The sequence below is a fragment of the Notolepis coatsorum genome (genome assembly GCF_963971535.1).
Source record: "Notolepis coatsorum genome assembly, chromosome: 9".
In the NCBI taxonomy this organism is placed as follows: Eukaryota; Metazoa; Chordata; class Actinopteri; order Aulopiformes; family Paralepididae; genus Notolepis; species Notolepis coatsorum.
Genome location: NC_140173.1, coordinates 82,315,641 through 82,335,806, shown reverse-complemented (window position 1 = coordinate 82,335,806; position 20,166 = coordinate 82,315,641). Strand labels below are relative to the sequence as shown.

General features: G+C 43.2%; 1 protein-coding gene across 1 annotated transcript in view; it reads right to left on the bottom strand.

Annotated features, from left to right (window-relative positions):
- Positions 1-20,166, bottom strand: part of LOC311234684 (uncharacterized protein) — a gene marked incomplete at its 5' end in the record, with an annotated part of 45,420 nt that overhangs the window by 13,727 nt on the left and 11,527 nt on the right. The window contains one exon of the mRNA XM_084321928.1: positions 4,086-4,412. Within this exon, the coding sequence (XP_084178054.1) occupies positions 4,086-4,412 (327 nt within the window). The remainder of the gene's footprint in view (positions 1-4,085; positions 4,413-20,166) is intronic.

Sequence of the window (20,166 nt, the reverse complement as noted above, 5' to 3'; positions counted from 1 at the left end):
TGACGTTGTTACTGGCTTGCGGTGGAATATACACTCCTACAAGGATGATCGCCGTTAACTCCCTCGGGAGGAAGAAAGGACGACACTTGATGGTTATATATTCCAGGTCTGGGCAGCAGTGGTTGGATAATTCCTTCACGTTAGTTGGATCGCTCCAATTGTTGTTAAACATGAAGGCAATACCTCCTCCACGTTGTTTACCGGACTCTGCTGTCCGATCCTTGCGGTGGATAAAGAAGTGTTCGGCTGGTTGGATTGCGTGGTCTGGAACCTCCGGCGTGAGCCACGTTTCGGTGAAGCAGAGAACGTTGCAGTCCCTAACGTCTCTTTGGTATTGAATCCTTGCTCGGATGTCATCCAGTTTATTGTCAATTGATTGTACATTGGCTAGCAATATACTGGGCAATGGTGTTCGGTGGCGTCTGGATCTCAGCCTGTTACGGATCCCAGCTCTCTTCCCACGCCGTCTGGTTCCTTTGTTCCTGGGATCAAGGAACAAAGGATCTGGTCCTATTCTCCGGAGAATCTCCTCAGGCCATTGTTGCGGTTCGGAAAGCTGGTCCAGTGAGTAATCCAATCGGTAAGTTTCCCGTAATCCGATGTCTATAAGTGACTGACGGTCATACACATTAAATGCACCTACTGTTGGTACAGACAAAACTCTTAAAACTATAAATATTAACAAAAGTAAGCAGTCTCGACGGAGCGAACAGAAAGGCAGCCGGTCGGTGCAGCGCCATTCTCATACTGTATCTACAAAAGCCCCCGTTAATGATCTGCCCTTTATTCATTTGCTTAGATTTCTTGTACACGTGATCTCAAGAAGGTGCTGAATGAGCTCAGTGGCAGTTTCTCATGTCTGGTAATTTTTAGCATGGTGTTATTCACTGTCAAGATAAAAAAAAAAGATTTATATTCTCATTTGGTTCATTACAATTTACTCAAGCCTAGTAACAGACACAATATTTCTGAGACTGGGAATTCATTCCCTGGGAATTCAGTCCCTAGATACCAAGAACATGCAAATGGACCTTGTAGAAGTGGAGCAATCTTCCATTTACTTAGGTATGTATTTTTGGGCTAATTTTCTGAAAATATGGCTCGAGGTTAAACTGACATGACCATCGTGTCCACCTTCAAAATACACTTAGTCGTTTGTTTTCTTCTTGATTTGGAGTAGTGGAAATATTAATAATATTTGGAACGGTGTGCGTCTGTAGAACAAAAGCATCACGATGCACATTTGAATTTGTATTCGTTTTTTTATACAAACTGCAAACTGCATTTGTGACAATGACAACATTTGAACACATAAATGATACTTATAAATCTTATTCCTGGAATTTGTGTGTGTGTTAGTGTATGTGAGCGTGCTGTGCGTCTTGGGTTGGTTCTGAATAGGTCTCCAAAGGCTAACCGTCTGTAGTGTGATAGTAAAGGGTTAACCTTCTGTAGTGTGGTAGTGAAAGGGGTAACCCTTCGTCGCGTGGCAGTGAAACGGTTAACCTTCTGTATTGTCGCAGTGAAAGGGTTAACCATTTGGTAGTGCGCCCTCCAGGTCCGCTCGATCACTTCACAGATGAGCTGGACATGCTTCTAAGCTCCTTACCGGAAGATGGTACCCCTCTCCTTCTATTGGGTGACTTCAACCTGCCTGACTCATCTCAGTCAGTCATAGTGGTCTCCCTCCTACAATCGTTTGACCTGACTCCCACGCCTCCCACCCACAAAGCAGGCAACTCCTTGGATCTCATATTTTCCCGTAACTCCAGCATCATTAACACCACGGTAACTCCCCTACATGTATCTGACCATTCCTTCATATCCTTCTCACTAACTCTCATGCTTAACCGAAAGCCCTCTACTCCAACTCAAACCGTCTTCTCAGTCAGACGCAACCTGCCCTCTGACATACTATCCGCTCTACCTCTGAGTGACACCTTCTCTGCTCTCCCCACAGAGATAGCAACCTCCACCCTCCTCTCAGTCCTTGCAAACTCCTTCGACAAGCTCTGTCCCCTCGTTGAGAAACATGCCCGCCGTTCCCCACTCAGTCCATGGCTGACGGATGCAGTGAGAGAACAAAGACAGGTCCTGAGAGCGGCTGAGAGGAAGTATAGAAAGTCACGCCGCACTGCTGACATCGACACATATCACAACCTCTTGTTAACATTCTCCAAAACCATTACTAATGCCAAAGCTTCTTTCTTTCACCATAGGATCGAGGCCTCTGCCAAGAATCTTCGCAAACTGCATGCTACCATGTCCTCCCTCCTCACTCCCCCCCCCCCCCCACCCCCTCCTCCCTCATCTTTTTCTGCCGAAGACTTTGCGATCTTCTTTGAGGAAAAAGTGAAGAACATCCGCAGCGCCTTCTCCCAACCCCCCACCCATTCCAAACACTGAATCGAGAACCTCATCCTTCACTCTGTCATCTTTCTCTCCCATTACAGAAGCCGAGACCCTGACACTGGTAACGTCGAACCGTCCGACTACATGCCAGCTGGACCAGCTACCCTCCCCACTCCTCCAGACCATAGCACCGGACATCCGCCCATTCCTAACTGCAACCATCAACTCCTCACTCAACTCGGGGGTGGTCCCCACCTCCCTAAAAGCCAGAGTCACGCCCCTGATAAAAAAAAAAAACCTGAACCCCACCGTCATAGGCAACTATCGGCCTGTCTCACTTCTCTCCTTCCTTCCAGCAAAAGCTACATTACAACTACACAAAAAAGTAAAGCCCAAGCGAGCCACATCCTTGGCGCGTGTATATTTTCCCTAACAGACTTTCACTTCCGCGTTCGGGTTCCACGATCTGATTGGCCACTGACTTTTCTCTCAGCGCCAATCGCGTGACGCCTAGTTCTATCACTGGTTAAGCTTGGCGACTCTTTCGAAGTTGGTTAAGGTTAGAGTTTGGTTTAGAGCAGGGCGATAGACCACCAGCCCTGATTCCAAACTCTAACCTTAACCACCTGAGTTACCTGAGGTGTTGTGCACATAAGATACGTAACATAACGTTACATGTTTTGTACCACATCTGAATGACACCAAATTCAGCCGCCTTGAATCATTCATCATATATTAACTTGGCAGCCTACCTCATGCCTTCGCACAATTTTCCTTTCGATAAAGCAAATAAAAAAGAATCCATGTCTTGATCAGCTAAAGTAATCCAGTCGGAGACACAGAGAAACGGTTCAGGTCAAGTTATTTTCGACTCATGTGGTCACATGGCAGCTCAACAAGCATATGAAGACCCTGTGATTGAATTGGGTCTAATGCTCAATGTTGGGGCTTGTGAGCTGCTTTAGCGCTCTTAACTCTTGTTTTCATTAGGAATTTATTTAACATTCAATACACGTGCCTTGAAGTGTAAAACCAGAAGGGCCTAGGGCCTAAGAAAAAAGCTGAACATTGCGGTTGTGGTGCTTGCTTGCTGTCCCCTGTGGTTGGCTTGTCAATAGAGTGGTATTACAATATTACAATTATCGTGACAGCCTTAACTTAACTCTATTCCAATGTTCTCTAAAACCTCACCACGGACAGTCCAAACAGTCCAGTCCTCCTTTTCCCCCAAATAGTAAACGTTTTTACTTGATCTTGCATAGAAAACCACATTTGAATGCATAACTGCTCTTGAGTTACAAAGGACTACTACTATGGGGCCACATTGGCCTTACAGTTAGTACAATTACTCAGTACAATTAAAGTAAAGTACAATTAAGTACTGAGTAAATATTATAGTAGTAGTAATTTGCAGTAGATGTGTACTGAGATTGAATGGCATGAATGTGATTTGTATATTTTACAGAGCTTTGAAAATGGCCATATGTACTGAGTAAGGCCAATAATGGCTCCATAGTAGACAGTACATATCGGCATCAATCAGAAATATTTAACCTATAATTATGACATTTTACAAACGTTCTTTACCACAAGGTCCAAGTCAAGCCATAGGAAATGTGTTGAAAAAGGTCAAGAGTGCATGGCATCTCAATTAGAACATCTGTTCTAGGAAGCTGCACCATAGTATGCCAGAGAACCTGACGTTAGGTCATTATGGTGCAGTATAGTCTAACCTGCGTTGCTGTTGTGGTGAGAGTCACTGGTGGGCTGAGGGCTGCTGTCCACACTGGAGCCCAAAGAAGCCAACGCTGCTGCCTCCTTCTTAGCTTTCTTCCTCTCTTTAGCCTGGAAGCTCTCCTCATCTCTCTCACTCAGGTCCTCAAAGCCAAAGTACTCCATCTTGTAGCTGCGTTTAAGATGCTCTCCCTCCTGACTGATCCAGGTTTCCTCCTGTTCCTCTTTAATCTGTGAGGGCTCTGGGTCCTCCTGGCCCAGACCGGGGCCCCCCTCCTGCTGCTCAGGGGGAACCTCCTCTTTACAGACAGAAGGTTGTGGGGGGTCTGGAGGGGGGGACAGAGAACACAAACTTCTTAACACCACAAGCTTAGAATTATCATTATTGTTTTATAATGTATTGATAATACTGGTGAAACCATTATAGTGGTGACAGTGCTGCAATTAATACCCACTGTGTGTTTACATTGTATTAATTAATGCATGGTTCTCCCCACTAGCTTTGCAGCTTCTAAGCTCAAAGTTTCACTTAATTTACTGAGAAGCTCTTCAGCACTAAGTGGAGTAATTACTGCTGACCCTACATTAACTCATTGGGGGCCAACAGCAGAGGGCGCTGGTGGCCCTTCAGCGCCAGTGCTTTATCCAATGTAGGATAGGACTTACTTGCAAGTGCTTAAAATATATTAAATATAATAGCAATAGATCTAAATAACACGTTGATCGTCAGTTAGTTGCTTCCAGTCAACATGCACGAAAGATAATTTTTTTCATACATTTCCGTTTTATACCGTGATGAATATGAATATATTTCTAGAGCGTTCTGTCTAATCTCAATAAACTCCAGCAAATCGAGCTTAAATGTATTTCCTTAGAAATCGTGCCATTTGTCGCTTGATTTATGAATCGTTTTCAAATAAACGCTAGATTATCGATATTATATGTGTCATCATGCGCGAACAGAAGCGGGGTCTGAAAAATCGATTCTCCGTACTTTGGTCGGCGCGAACCTCACACACAAGATTCGTAACATAAAGTCCTTACCTCACATCTGATGTAGTGCAAAAAGATTAATCCAATTCCTGATCGCCATTCCAAATATTGATCGTGTTTATTGATCCAACGTTATATGTCCAAAACACATAATCCACGCTGCTCCGAGTGTCCCCAGTCCATCTGTTATAACGATACTGCATGCCTGAGAAGTAAAACCTGGACCGGACTTCTTAGATCGATGCACAGCCCCAGCCAGAGGGATTCCAATGATGTGCAATACCATCCGGGAGACGTTAGGCGGCGGTATTTGCCCTTTGCGAGCTCAGACCCATTCCCAATGATAACGTCAGGCTGGATGGATGAAAAATTAATGGATATAGCTAATCAAAGAAATATCTATTAAAACCCGAGATATCTCTGGGTTGGGCGCGGCCGGGTAGCGCAGCGGACTAAGCGTATGTCTACCACCGCAGAGACAGTGGGATCGAATCCGGCTGCCGCGGTACCTCCGGCTTGGTCGGTCGTCCATACTGACACAATTGGCAGTGTCAGCGGGTGGAAAGCCGGTGGGGTGGGTCATGGTCGTTGTAAACAGCGACTCCTACAGGTTGGTCAGGGCGCCTGCATAGCGAGGGAGAGAACTGGGGGAGGTAGTGTGATCCTCCCACACGTTACACTTCCCCAGTGAGAGTCCTCGCTGTCAGGTGAAAAGAGGCTGCTGGCTGTCTCCACATGTATCGGAGGAAGCATGTGATAGACTTCAGGGCTCCCTAGACCGGCAATTGGGGGGCAAATGCGCGCAACGACCAGGAAGGGGAGGGGGGAATTGGCATAACGACTAAACTGGGAGGGGAGAAAAAACTGAAAAATAGGAGGAGAAAAAGTAGAATAAAAAAAAGGAGATATCTTGGGGTTGGCCTGGAATGTGTTAACACATTGGGTGCCAAAACGAGAAAACTCGTTGTTAGCCGCCATGCGTTGGTTGCCAATGACGAGTTTTCTCGTTATTTAATCGTTATTTTTTTTATTAGCGATATCCATACATTTTTCATCCATCCAGCCTCACGTTATCATTGGGAATGGCTCTGACCTCGAAAAGGGCAAATACCGCCCCCTATCATCTCCCGGATGGTATTGCACCCATTGGAATGGAGTCGATGGGAATGCATCATAAAAAAAAACTCCGGGCTCCACATTTTACTTCTGAGGCATGAAATCTGAGACTATTGCATCCCCTGAGGGCACTGGAAGAAGCGTCGATTATGTGTTTCGAGGTATAACGTTGGATCAATAAACGTGATTGATATTTGGAATGGCGATCAGGAATTGGATTATTCTTTTTGCAGAACATCTGATCTGAGGTAAGGACTTTATTTTACCAGTATTGGGTTAATCAGATTTTTTTTTCACAGCGTTCACATCGTGTCTCCTGTGCGTGTACAGTGTGTGCGTAACATTAGCGCCAGGCACGGCATAGATCAGGGGTGGGCAATTATTTTTCCCGGGGGGCCGAATGAGCAACTGAAAATATGTTGGGGGGCCGGGCCAAAATTCCAAACTCAATTATGCATAATATACATTTTATTTCTATATAAAAAGCAGTAAATGGCATTGTTTTGACCCCTGGTAAGAGTGTATGTTATTATTTGGCAATTAAAAGGTGAGGTTAGCTTTCAAAAATATAATTTATTCAAATAGAATTTATTTCCAAAATGATAAACAAAATGTGAAACATTAATAACAAAGGGCATTTTGAGTTTCATATACTATTGAAACAAGGATTTTCTTAGCTTTCTAAAGACATCACATCATCTTATAGCAAAAATAAACAAGACGTGTCACTGAACTGTGTAAAGAAAAGTGTCCCAGTTTTGTAGCCTTTTTTACTTTACATGCCTATATTAAACATTTAATGTTTTCAGAACTGTGCAAAAAAAAGAAAAAAAAAGATCAAGTGTCCCATTTCACTTGTTATATTTCCACATTTTAGTGTTCTTCAGTTCTTTTTTTTTCATTCAGTGTGATAAATCCAGTCTCTCTTGAGCTTTAACAAGTCCATCAAAGTCAGGTTGCATGTCTGAGGTGGAGATGCGAAGCACAGCTGCCAGATGTTCATCAGTGAGAGAGGATCTGTACCTGGACTTGGTAAACGTCATGACTGAGAATGTCTGTTCACATATGTAGGTGGATCCAAAGAGAACCAACATCTTCTGAGCATGTCTCCTAAGCGTATACTGTGCGTGTGAACGTTGACATGAAAAAAAAAGTAATAACAAAAAAAAAAAAAAATATTAAAAAAATATTTTTTTTTTTATTTTTTTTTATTATCATGTAATCTTTCGCGGGCCGGTCAGAATCATCCCGCGGGCCGGATCCGGCCCGCGGGCCGTACAATGCCCAGGTCTGGCATAGATAATCGATTTTTCAGCCCGCTTATCTAGCGTGCATAAGTTATGCCAATTCCCAATCCCCTTGTTGGTCGTTGCGCACTCTACCCCCTACCGTTGGTCTGGGAGGGCGGAGACTATCACATGCTTCCTCCGACACATGTGTACCCAGCCCACCGCTTCTTTTCACCTGGCAGCGTGGACTCTCACTGAGAGAGTGTAACATGTGGAAGGTCACACTACCTCTCTTAGATCCTTCCCTCGCTGTGCAGGCGCCCCGACCGAACTGTAGGAGTCGCTGTCCACAACGACCCAGAGCCACCCACCGGCTTCCCTCCCGCTGACTCTACCAATCGAGCCAGTATGACGGCCGGCCAAGCCGGAAGCAACGCTGACGGCTGGATTCGATACCAGTGTCTCTTGCGTTGGTGACGAGCGCCTTGTCCGCTGCGCCACCCAGCCGCCCTATCATTATTGTTTTATAATGTATTGATAATACTGGTGAAACCATTATAGTGGTGACAGTGCTGCAATTAATACCCACTGTGTGTTTACATTGTATTAATTAATGCATGGTTCTCACCACTAGCTTTGCAGCTTCTAAGCTCAAAGTTTCACTTAATTTACTGAGAAGCTCTTCAGCACTAAGTGGAGTAATTACTGCTGACCCTACATTATCTAGCGTGCATAAGTACACATATACATCGATAATCTAGCATTTATTTGAAAACTATACATAAATCAGCCGGAAAATGACATGTTGTGTGTATTCCAGTAAATGGCTATTACTGCAGAATATTCTTTTCTTTCTAGAAATTTCCAAAACTATATTCGTATTCAAAACGGTATAAAACGGAAATGTACTGATGAAAAAACAATCCGTTTCGTACATGTTGACTGCAAGCAAGTCATTGATAAGCGACGGGTGTATTAGAACCATAGCCATAATTTAAGATATAGTTTAAGCGTTCGCAAATGTGCTCGTCCTCTCATTGATTAGAGTGGTGGCAACCAAGCGATAATTCGTCATTCATTGTTGGCAACTAGGGATGCACCGATATGAAAATTTGCCACCGATACCGATACCGATTGTTCAACTAACACAATCGGCCGATACCGATATTTGTGGCAAAAAAAAATGTAAATATCTTTTTTGGTAATATATATTTTTTTTGTAATATTTTTTATTTGAAACTACTGTATATTTGTGTTACAAATTGTGCTCACCGATATGAACATAGGCCTCTTTACTTACTTAAAAAAAGGAAACATCAAGAAATAGCACTATCTCTCTCCCAGTATGTTCTGCAGGGCTGCAGGCGCAGCTAGATACTAGTTCTCCCAGTATGGTCTACTGGCTGGGCTGCAGCTGGATAATTGTCTCAAACAGAGTCTCAACCAATGAAATTTTGATTGACAGTCGATTCTGCCAATTACGTCACACACCGCTTGCACCCGCCTCTGCTGTTACCACCAATCGGCAAGCGTGTATAAATGTTTTACTTCTGCTTTTGTCCGACATTGATTTTGACGAGAGAGGTTTTCTAGAACGGCGCGCGGCCGACGTTTAGCTTTTAGCTCCGCAGGATGACTAAATGAGGCATAATGATTTTACTGCAACGATTGTTATAATAAAACAAAGCCTTTCTATACATGTGTCTGATTGAAAACTTTATTAACAGATTGCAGAATGGGTAAAACTCAGGGTTCTATGAACAACGGAAGGAACTGAGCTAGTATGAACGCATGCTTGCTACGTTCGGGTAAATAATATGCTGATGTTATTGAACGTGTAACACTAACTATATAACGTTAATGCCACAAAACGAATGCCTTGTTAATCATAAGTAGTAACTTTGATGCAGTAGCTTGTGTGTGTGTGGGGGACTGGGGACCGTTGTGCAGGTCGCGAGTGAACTTTTTTTTGTCTTTTGACGCTACACAAATTGATGGATATTTATCGGCTACTGCCATCGGCACATTCGAGCTTATTGGCCGACAGGCCGATTGCAGTCAACAAGGCACTTATCGGCCGATACCGATACCCGACCTATACATCGGTGCACCCCTATTGGCAACCAATGTGTTAATGGTCAACAATATTGTGTGAACATAATTATATATATTTTTTATGTATTTTTTTTTGTGAATTGTTTTTATTGACCTATAGTCCATTCATGCTGAGTGAATCAGTTCCCCCAGCTATATTTGTGTATAATTTTTTTTGGGGGGAATTAACTGATAGAAAATGTATCGAATCGAATCGTGGTCAAATGAAGAGATTTCATGATGCATTGAATCGTTGCCTGAAGAATCGTAATCGAATCTAATCGCTGTGAGGTGGAATCGTTACACCCCTAGTTAGCAGTACTCAGGAGGGCAGAACAACTTATACAACCATATTATGTCAGGCTGTAAGACTAGTCTTTCTCAAGGTATACATGGTGACATAACCTGGTTTTGAAGAGCTTAGCGGCAGGAATTGAAAGTAGAAGAGTACAAGTGAATTCAGGATGTAATCGGATGGAGGGTGCAGCCATTCAATTTGTCCGGGAGGAAGAGAAATGTAGAGCACGTAGGTTTTTAGGCAGGCATGAGTCAGGCCACCTAAATGGAGCTACTGATTGGAAGATGCAGGTAGATTTGGGAGGACGATTTGTTGTTCCAGGAGATAGTTAGCACTAACTTGAGGCCTGACCTAGTATTATGGTCTCGTAGTCAGCGGTTAGTTTATTTTATAGAATTGACCGTGCCTTGGGAGGATTCAGTGGAGGAGGCGTACAAAAGGCAAAAGTTTAGATATGCAGATTTGGCAGCAGAAACTGAACAGTGAGGATGGAAAGCTAGGGTTTGTCTGGTGGAAGTAGGATGCAGAGGATTTATAGCACGATTGATCATTATTGGGAGAGTTGGGGATTCGTGGGTGGGAATTTGTGAAAAGCTGTAAATGAGATGTTGGAAGAAGCATTGAAAGGCAGGTAGTGGATTTCGTTGAAGAGAAATAATGTCAGCTTGGGGCCAAAGTAAACAAAGGGTAAGAGTATTCCTTTTCTTATCTATTGTTGCCGTATCATTATTTTTGACATAGGATAACATAGGGAGGTCCGGCTTGTGGATATCATAGCATGGGGGGGGGACTTGTATGTCCAAGTTAAAAGACAACGCCGTTTTGGCAGGCAATTTCGTTTTCCTAGCAGCAACGCTCAAAGGGGGTTTTCCTGCAACAGTGCCATGTAATATGCGCGAGCCAGATACGGAGCCGCTCGCGGCCAACGCCCATGCGCAGTAGACACCGATGTCCGCGTGCCCTTGATATGACAGATGATGATAGCACAGAACGCTGCTAGAACAAGACGCAAATATTATTGCTCAAGATGTAAAATACGCAAGTGAGCAGGAGAGGCACTAGTGAGCAACGCATGGAGAACAACCCGTCACTTTGAAACATTCTATCGGCTATTAATAAGATGAACAGCGGCATGAGCCAAACTGGAGATACCTTTTCCCCTTTTTCTATACTACCAGCGGGGGGGGGGGGGGGGGGGGAGTAAATAAAGAATAAAAATAAATAAATTGTTCTCTTATTAATATAGACCAGTGGTGCCCAACCAGTCGACAGGTAGATCGCGGGCTGATTTCAAGTAGATCTTGATTAATAAAATTAGATAAAAAAAATAAATAAAAATAAAAAAAAGAATTGCAAAATCAACTCTGCCTCTCTTTGTTAACTACAACAAGCAATGCTGTTTGTTATTTAAGATGAGGTCGGACTCGGCACTGACAGATTTGTGTTCATTATGCTGCTTTTATAAAGCCTCAAATGACGGCTTACAATATACAATTTTGGCTAGTAGCTCGCGGCTAGGTGGTAAATTAAAAAGTAGATCTTGGTTCAAAAACGGTTGGGCACCCCTGATATAGACTATGCTTGATTTTTCCTCTTTAAATGCAGCTCTAGGACCATAGCCTAAATTATATATGTGTATATATGTATAATTATTTCTTTTACTCCGAGGCTACATAATAATGTCCTGGTCTGGTCAGAGACATGACTTCATTTATTTGTTATTGCCTATAGCCAGGGGCGTAGCTGTAGATTCTGGGCCCCATGAAAGAATGTATTTGTAGGCCCCCAGTGAATGCGAGCGCGCGTAAGCGTGCGAGAGAATTTTTTTGTGGCCATTTATTTATTGATGAAAACGCATATGGTTTTTACCTATACATTCAGATCAGCAGTTCAGCACCTGCACTGTTGGTGGGTGAGCCTACTAAAGGATGTCGCATTGCGTTCATCTTCAATGAATGGACCAATGCAATAGTCTACCAAAGCCCCCCCTCTCTCTCTATATATCTCACACACACACACACTTCAGAAACAAACATAGTATCAATGAGAGCATCAATAATACACCTGAGTGATGTCTAGTAAAAAAAAATGTTTTAATTAAATTCTGGGCCCCCCCCCCCCAGTGCTGGGCCCTTGGAATCATCCTAAGCTCCCCCCCCAGCTACGCCCCTGCCTATAGCTACATAAGAGCGACTAGTATTATTTGATTGGAGTGTTATTGTGCGCTCTTACATTGTTCATGATGTCCTATTTCACTCTATAAAGTCCGATTATGATGACTCCTAATATCAACCCTATAGGGATGATAATATCACTTCAGCCAGCTGGAATGTCCGAGCTCGTTAAATACTCCCGTTAAACCTAATAATGTCTCGGAACATTGGCTTGCAGTTGCATTATTGCAAACTAAAGAAATGTGAATTCAAGAAGTTTAAAGCGAAGTTTAGCCGATTCAATTGTAATGTAGACAGACGGATAGACCTGTATAGGCTGTAGCTCTCTCCCCAACGACACGGACAGGTGCTCCTAAATGAAAAAAGTTAGGAGCACACAAAGAAATTTAGGAGCACAGTGAAAATATTTCAAGTAAAAGAGTTTTTAATTTTTTTTTTAATAAATGTATATTTGTACTGTGCGTGCATGTGTGTAAATTAGCTCTTGCTACAACCCTGCATGTTTACATTTTATATTTTGTACTTGATGTTCATTAACATGTGCTGTCCCTATCAAATAAACTATCAAATCAAACTACTGCTACAAAAGGTTCAGTCACTTAACTTTAGCCCCTTTTATGCATACAATGCCTATGTTTTGGCTGTGTTGCTCTTCTAGAGAAATAATCCTTTCAGGGTTGCCTATTGAAATACTGTACACCTCCAGTACAGAAACATTGTTTATGAGTTTGCGTGTCAGGTAGACCATTGATTGACAGTCAAGTCTGCCAATTACGTCACACCGCTTGCACTCCGGCCGTCCGGCGCTGCAGCTAGTCCCTATTGCCCACCTCTGCTGTTCATAACGTTAGCCAAGTTAGCTGTACACACATACACAGTGGGCCAGTTACTTTGGTGTAGGGGTGTAACAATGCATCGATCCTAAGGGGAAAATTCAACTGCATCTATTTGAAAATGTTAGAATCGATTATCGCAATTTGAATGTGTACACGTTTGTTATGTTGTTATCATGTCCGTTACAGTCAACACAACGGCATACGCTACTGCATCAACGTTATGATTAACAAAGCAAGGCATTCGTTTCGTTGCATTAACGTTATATTACTATTGCTATCGCTAAATCTAGGTGTTTATATTGCTATTGGTAAGACTAGAAGTTACATGTCTCTGGAAACTATCGCATATCGCAATGGTGTCGTTTCAGGAAGTAAACAAGCCAAATGAGAGCTTCCGATTGGTCATTTGCTTTCTTTCTCATGAAACCAGCACGTCACTCTACTGTGATTGGACCGTTGGCTTGAGTGCAATGTGGGACTTGTAGTTTTTTTAACGATTCTCACGGCGGATGAAAAAAAAGACGAGAGAGGCTGTAATCTGTACTCGCACAGCGTGCGCGTAATTTACTTTTACGGTTCGCACACACATATTTTTAGGGGCATATGCGAGCAATTTGGTCGCACTGTAGAGCCCTGGGTCGGTTCTTTATAAACAGGCGTTTATTATCTTGGGATCATCATCACAACTCCTCGTCCCTCTCACGCCATGAGAACTATATTTATTGAATGAACACAGTACAAATGCAACGGTTACTTACAATACAAAGGGGCTTATTATATGTCCTTTTATCGCGCTGTATAGACAGCGTGAGCCCACGCACCTGCGTATTGTACTAAATGCCAGACAGTTGTTGGAGCAGAAGAACAAAGGCTACAGTCCAGTGTGTAATTTACGAGAGAGCAGGTTTTGCTTGTGAGCTGTGATTGGAAATGGTATCGTATACGTTTAAGGACAAGTGGAGTAACGTACACCGACATATATCTGCCGACGTGCAGAAAATAATGGACGGTGAAGAGACGTTGGGCTGAGTTCGGTTAATGATGCCATAATTCTCTGCTGTGCTTTTAGGCGCACACAGTGCCAGGGTTTCCGTTAGAAAAAGAATTTGCCGGCCTCAGTGTCCGGTAGATTTCAATCTACCGGTCAAATGAGAGAAATTCCGGTCAGAGTTTATTGAGCTTAAAAACAATTGATAGGCAGGCTATATAAAGAATGACATCCTCAAGGCATGTAGATTTATAATATTTTAACTTAAAACTAGGCTACTTTTGCGTATACAGTCATTATATTCCAAATAAAATAAGTCCAGAGACTCCGTGCTGCTGCTGACTTTAAATCAAATAGGTGTCTGTGGGCAGTCGGCCCGACATTAATAAACAGCAGTCTGTTATAATCACATTTTTATGAGCTAACGAATTCCGTTATATTGGACATTTGTATTAATTATATCAAGCGAAGAACTGAGAAATTTGGCAGAGAGACGGCAACATTATCGTGGGTTTGCGTGATGAATCTCCACCTCCCAACGACTTATTTGCGAGAGTATGCAGCTGCAGAGCCGCAGATTCAGCTGTTTTCAGGCCCTATCTGGGGACCGCTCAGCAGCGCCCCCCACCCAACAGCTGAATTGCCAATGGCTGAATTGGAGTATTGCACTGTGCCGGCACAGCTGGTGGGTTCTGTGGCTCTGCAGCTGCATGCACTCGCAAACCCAGCACTAAGCTCTCGCTGACAACATCGTTGTCATTATTAGACCTGCTTGGTGAAGCAACGATGAAACAAATGTAATGATTGTTTCGTTCATCGCATAGGCTATTTAATTTTAGCCTATTTTAATACAATTCAAATAATCAAATTGTGCTTAGAGGGAATTATTTTCACCAGACATTATGACCGGAGAGTAGGGGTGGACGGTATGGTCTAAAATTTATATCACGGTATAATTTGAAGCATAGACGGTAACGGTATATATCACGGTATCATCGTTTTTTATAAAAAAAAAAAATTATTTTTATAATATATATATTATAAATATATAATATATATATTTATAAAATATATATATTATATAATTAGACTTGTACTTGTATTATCTGCGAGACATCGCCACCACGCAACAAGCTCCACTGTCTGTGTGTACTCTAGTAGCCTCCAGCTACGGCCAGGATTCTCCGGAGCTGCACCTGGACCTATACTCGAGTAGCCTCGAGCAGAGCTACGGCCAGGATTCTCCGGCGCTGCACCTGGACCCTATTGGCATAACGTTACTTAACTGTGCTCAGCAAGCCCTCAGCTCGAATACACATCGAATCAGTGTTATAAGACATTGATATCAGGAGCTATCTGTAGCTACTGCTAGCCGGATATATAACGTTAATTTAACGCCTCAGTGAATTATTTAGTTCAATGGGACATTTCGTTTTGAACAGTGAACTAACTTGCGTTAACGTGAGCTAACAGCTAACGGAGCTATCATACACGTCTCTACTAGACTTGATGGAGCGTTTGTTGATGTCAGGAGCTATCGGTAGCTGGCCGACTAGATACCGTTCGGTTAGACAATGCCTCATCATGTATTAAACTAAAAGTGAATAGTTGACTGGGTCATTTTGTAACGGTAGCTAAGCTAACGTTAGCTCAGGGAGACGCCGCCGTCCTCCCGTGTCCCGTCCCACTAGACTACTAGACCCGTGTTTACATGCGTGCGGGAGGGGCTGGCACGCCCACTGCGCGAAGCCTCCTAAATAACTTTTTCCAGTTCGCACATATCTATTATCTATGACTAATTCTATCTATTTTTAGGGGCAAATGCGAGTGCAATAGTCGCGCTGTGGTTACATGATGTCATTGCTATTTTAGAGCTGCACTACCGGTTACACGGTATAGTCAAAATCCATACCGTAGAGCAAATTCATACCGTTTATACCGTATACCGTTTATACCGTCCACCCCTACCGGAGAGATTAAATATGTCGGAATTCAACAGATTTTGCCGGTCAAATACCGGTAATTACCGGCTAACGGAAACCCTGGCACACACACACGCTAACATTGAGTGTCGTTGCATGCCAATTAAAGACCTCTGCGACAGGTTCTGCATTATTATACACACGCGCGCTCTGTGCTCTCTCTCTGTCTGGCTTGTGCACGCGACAAATACCGAACCTGACTGCATAAACGCAACGTTCAGAAAAGTGAAATGAAACGAAATCGTTTTGCCTTTAATGTAACCGCAGCCTGGAACTAACTGTTGAGGTGTCGTGGGCCTAACTTGACGAAACACCAACGGATTTGCCCATTTGGCGAGAGCCAGGGAGATGCTGGCTATATATCTACATGTTAGATTGCGGTGGCCATTGGGGGCCATGTGGTAGGGTATGTACGTAGCATTGGCATTGTCAATAGCTGGAGCTCTCATTCTAACCATTTCCTCCTGCACCCACACCCCTTACCCTAAACTGGGTTTATATCCTACTCCCTAATCCACCTCCCTAATCAACATGATCCTGCCATCCTCAGTAAATACTATCAAACTCCTGGAATTCTGTTTACTTTCTAACTGGGCGGGTCTTTCTTAACACATTGGGTGCCACGCCCCTTCCGGGAAGTGCAACTGGCCTTGCCATCCATTAACCCCATGTAAACGCTCACCTTGTTTGTAGAGCTAAACCTATATTTTATATTATAGCTGAGCAGAAGCGCGTGCACGCACACGCACGGATGTGTACGCGCGTGCACACAGGAATGCGCTGCACTCGACTGATGCGCCAACTCGCAGTACCCACCTGGCTACTTTGCATATCAATAGCGCCGGTCGTCAGGTGTTACGTTCCATTCGTAGAGGCAATTAGGCACTGTTTTTAGTCTGTCCTTATACGAGGGAACATTTATGCGCATGCGTGGGAGCACGCGCCTGGGAGCGTGCGTGCACGTGGCGTCATTAGCGTGCGTGCAACCAGTGTTGATATTAGCATCGCAACACTGCTAATAACACTGTCGATTGTCAGTGAGTTGCTTCCAGTCAACGTGCAAAAAACAGATAATTTATTCATCCGTACATTTCCGTTTTATACCGTTTTGAATATGAATATAGTTTGGGTGCTTCTGAGTAATTCCAGGAAAAAGACGTGAAAATAGCGTTCGAGTGGAATCCACTTATCACATTGTAATTTTTCACCCGATTATCGAATCTTGCTGAAATCAACGCTAGATCATCATTATTGTCTTCTCGTGCATACATGAAATGGAGCACCCCCCCTCCTGCACCCAACGGTAAACAGCCACACACAGCACACACAGATAGCTTCAATTGCGGGAGAAAGAAATATCAGATCAACGCAAGATTGGATATATAGAGTCCTTACCTGGTCTCTGATATAATGCAAAAAGAATTATCCAATTATCTGATCGCCATTCCAGTTATCCACAGCGATCCCGTCTCCGACGTTATTGGGCATTGCACATGAACGGGCAGGCAGGGTCAGTTGTCCAGGCCATCCCTACAAGCGCATGTTTTGCCGGAGTGTTTAGGACCCGCCCCCACGCCGCAGCTCGGTAGAGAAAATAAACTACATTGTTTCTAATGGAGTGCAATAGCGGCCGAAGATGTTAGAGGGCGGTATAAGACCGTCTGCCAGCTCAGACTCATTCAGTACAGCATGCACAAGGTGCCCCGCTGAATTATGAATGGCAATAGCCAATACCGTGAGAAAAACGTAATCTACGTTTCCGGCACTCAACCGTCGGGCGACAGAAACGTAGTTCTACGTCAACGGCACCCAAAGGGTTAATCAGCTCTCAAGCAAGTGATTGATCTAACGTGAATCGGTACCCTTATACTGTAAGTACCTTGTTCGGTAACCAACCCTAATCATACCCCCCCTCACACACATATATATATATATCAGGGTTCGATATATAATCCCAGGGCTTTTTTTGCCCCTTAATTGATTTTCTGGGGCTTTTTTATTTATTTCGGGGGCACAGAATTTTTATGATGAAAATGAACATAAAGATTATAAAACATTGTCGACACTTTTTTTCACAGTCTTCGTCCCTTTGTTTGATAACGTAATGTTAATGTCTCCATATATAGGGCTCTACGCTAACCTTTTTCCCAAGGAGCACATGTGCTCCTAAATCAAATTTAAATAATTTAAATCTAAATAAAAATTTAGGAGCACACAAAGAAATTTAGGAGCACAGTGAAAATTGTTCAAGTAACAGAGTTTATTAACAAACTATTTATCACATGCATATTATACTGTGCGTGTGCACACTATGAATTGAAAATGGGGGACCCTGATGTAAACAAGACGAAAGTCTTTCTCTGGTCTGCATCCCCTTAACAATTGTGTGTATTGAGCCGTACTGTATTGTACCCATTCTGCAATCTGTTAAATAAAGTTTTCATTAATTCAAGGGCTAAACATCTGTGCAAATAGCACATACCACCAAAATCACAAATTGGCCCATGCCTACTAGACGCAAAGGCTATCGGTTGTCAAGCTGCTTTTGTAGTGTTGTTATGATACCAACATTTTGATAGGAAAGGCAATGGAATATATTATTGTGGTTGTTCAGTTCAGTTGTTGCTCTGTATGTATGTCCTGCCTTTTTAATAATGTTCCTTTGTGTTTTATTTTTATTTATTTTTATTTTATCCCCCATCCCCTTTCCCCTAGGGGGCTTTTTACCCCCAAATAGGCCGTTATTGAAAATAAGAACTTGTTCTTAATTAACCTGCCTATTCAAATAAAGGTTTGATGATGATGATGATGATGATGATGATGATGATGATGATGATGATGATGATGATGATGATGACAGAACATTGAAAATTCTTTATACAATTATTTAATTCATTATAATTGAAACACTATTGAATAATAGTTAATACAATTATTCTGTTACAGCTACAACTGAGCTATAATTTATTTTATACTATAGCTACTGTCCATCAATGTCTTCCTTTTGACTGAAATAGGTTCAGGAGAGAGAGATGTAGAGAGGGAGTGGGAGAGAGAGCGAGACACACACACAGATAGACACACAGATTCTCAGCCCCCCTTTCCTCTCGGAGCGTTCCCAGTGATGGCATACAATGTGCGTGTGTGTGTGCGTGTGCAAACAGGAACAGGACACATCTGTGCGCACACACCACCAAAGTCACTGGCTGGCCCACAGTGTGCGTGTATGTGCGTGTGCTAACTTCGCTAACATTATCTGGCTGGCTGAATTTTTTGCGTTGTCTGATATTGAATGTATAACTTGCCTATGCCGATACCGTGACTTTGTTTTCCAGCGCGTATCTGTGTTCTCATTTCCTTTCACTCGCATGAAACCAGCCGCGTCACCAGTGGTGCAGTCGCAATATGGGAACTGGTTACACGCCACGTGCGCTCCCGCGCACGCGCATACATGTTCCCTCAGTTGCACAGAACAGAACTGGTTACACGCCACGCGCGCTCCCGCGCACGCGCATACATGTTCCCTCAGTTGCACAGAACAGATGATTATTATGCATAACAATGGAGATCAAGCAGCCCCCCACCTTCTCGTAGGTTCTTATTATTATGCAAAGTCTAGGTGACAAGTGCCGGCCGCCGGCCGGGTAGCTTTCTACAACGGCCGGGTACTTATCATTGCGCGCACTTCTGCCCTGAGTGACTACTAATAACACGCCGTGTAACCGCGTGTGTGCACGACTGCACCCCTGCGCGTCACTCTACTCACACAACTCTACTGTGATTGGACGTTTATGCGCCTTGTAGTTTCTGAACTATTAACAGCGGAGCTGTTTTGTAATCTTCACTCGTCTCGCACACTGCGAGTAAATGATTTTTCCGGTTCGCACACACATATTATTAGGGGCAAATTCGAGGGAAATGCTCGCACTGTAGAGCATATATATAAATATATATATAATTAGTAAACTGTCTGGGGCTTTTGGGCCGCGGCCCGTGGGCCTCTAGTGACGAGGGGCCTCCAAAAAATATATATATTTTTTTTACTTTTTTTTTTTTTTTTGAGATCAATGTCATACTGTGACACTGACATGAAAAAATATTTCATCAACTAAAATATTTTGTCAACACAAATATTTCATCAACTAAAATATACAGTACGTCACACCCGTGCCTCTCCCTGCCGTCTGCAAGTGGCTAATCTTGAGTTTCCGACCATGGATAAATCCAAAAAAAGGAAAGTCTGAGGAAAATAGAGGGTTTAATTCAGCGTGGACAGATTAATTTGCTTTCACGACTAACAATCCAGGCTTACTATATACCTGTAGCCTATGCCTGATATGTGGTGCGAAATTTGCAAACGAAAATTTCTC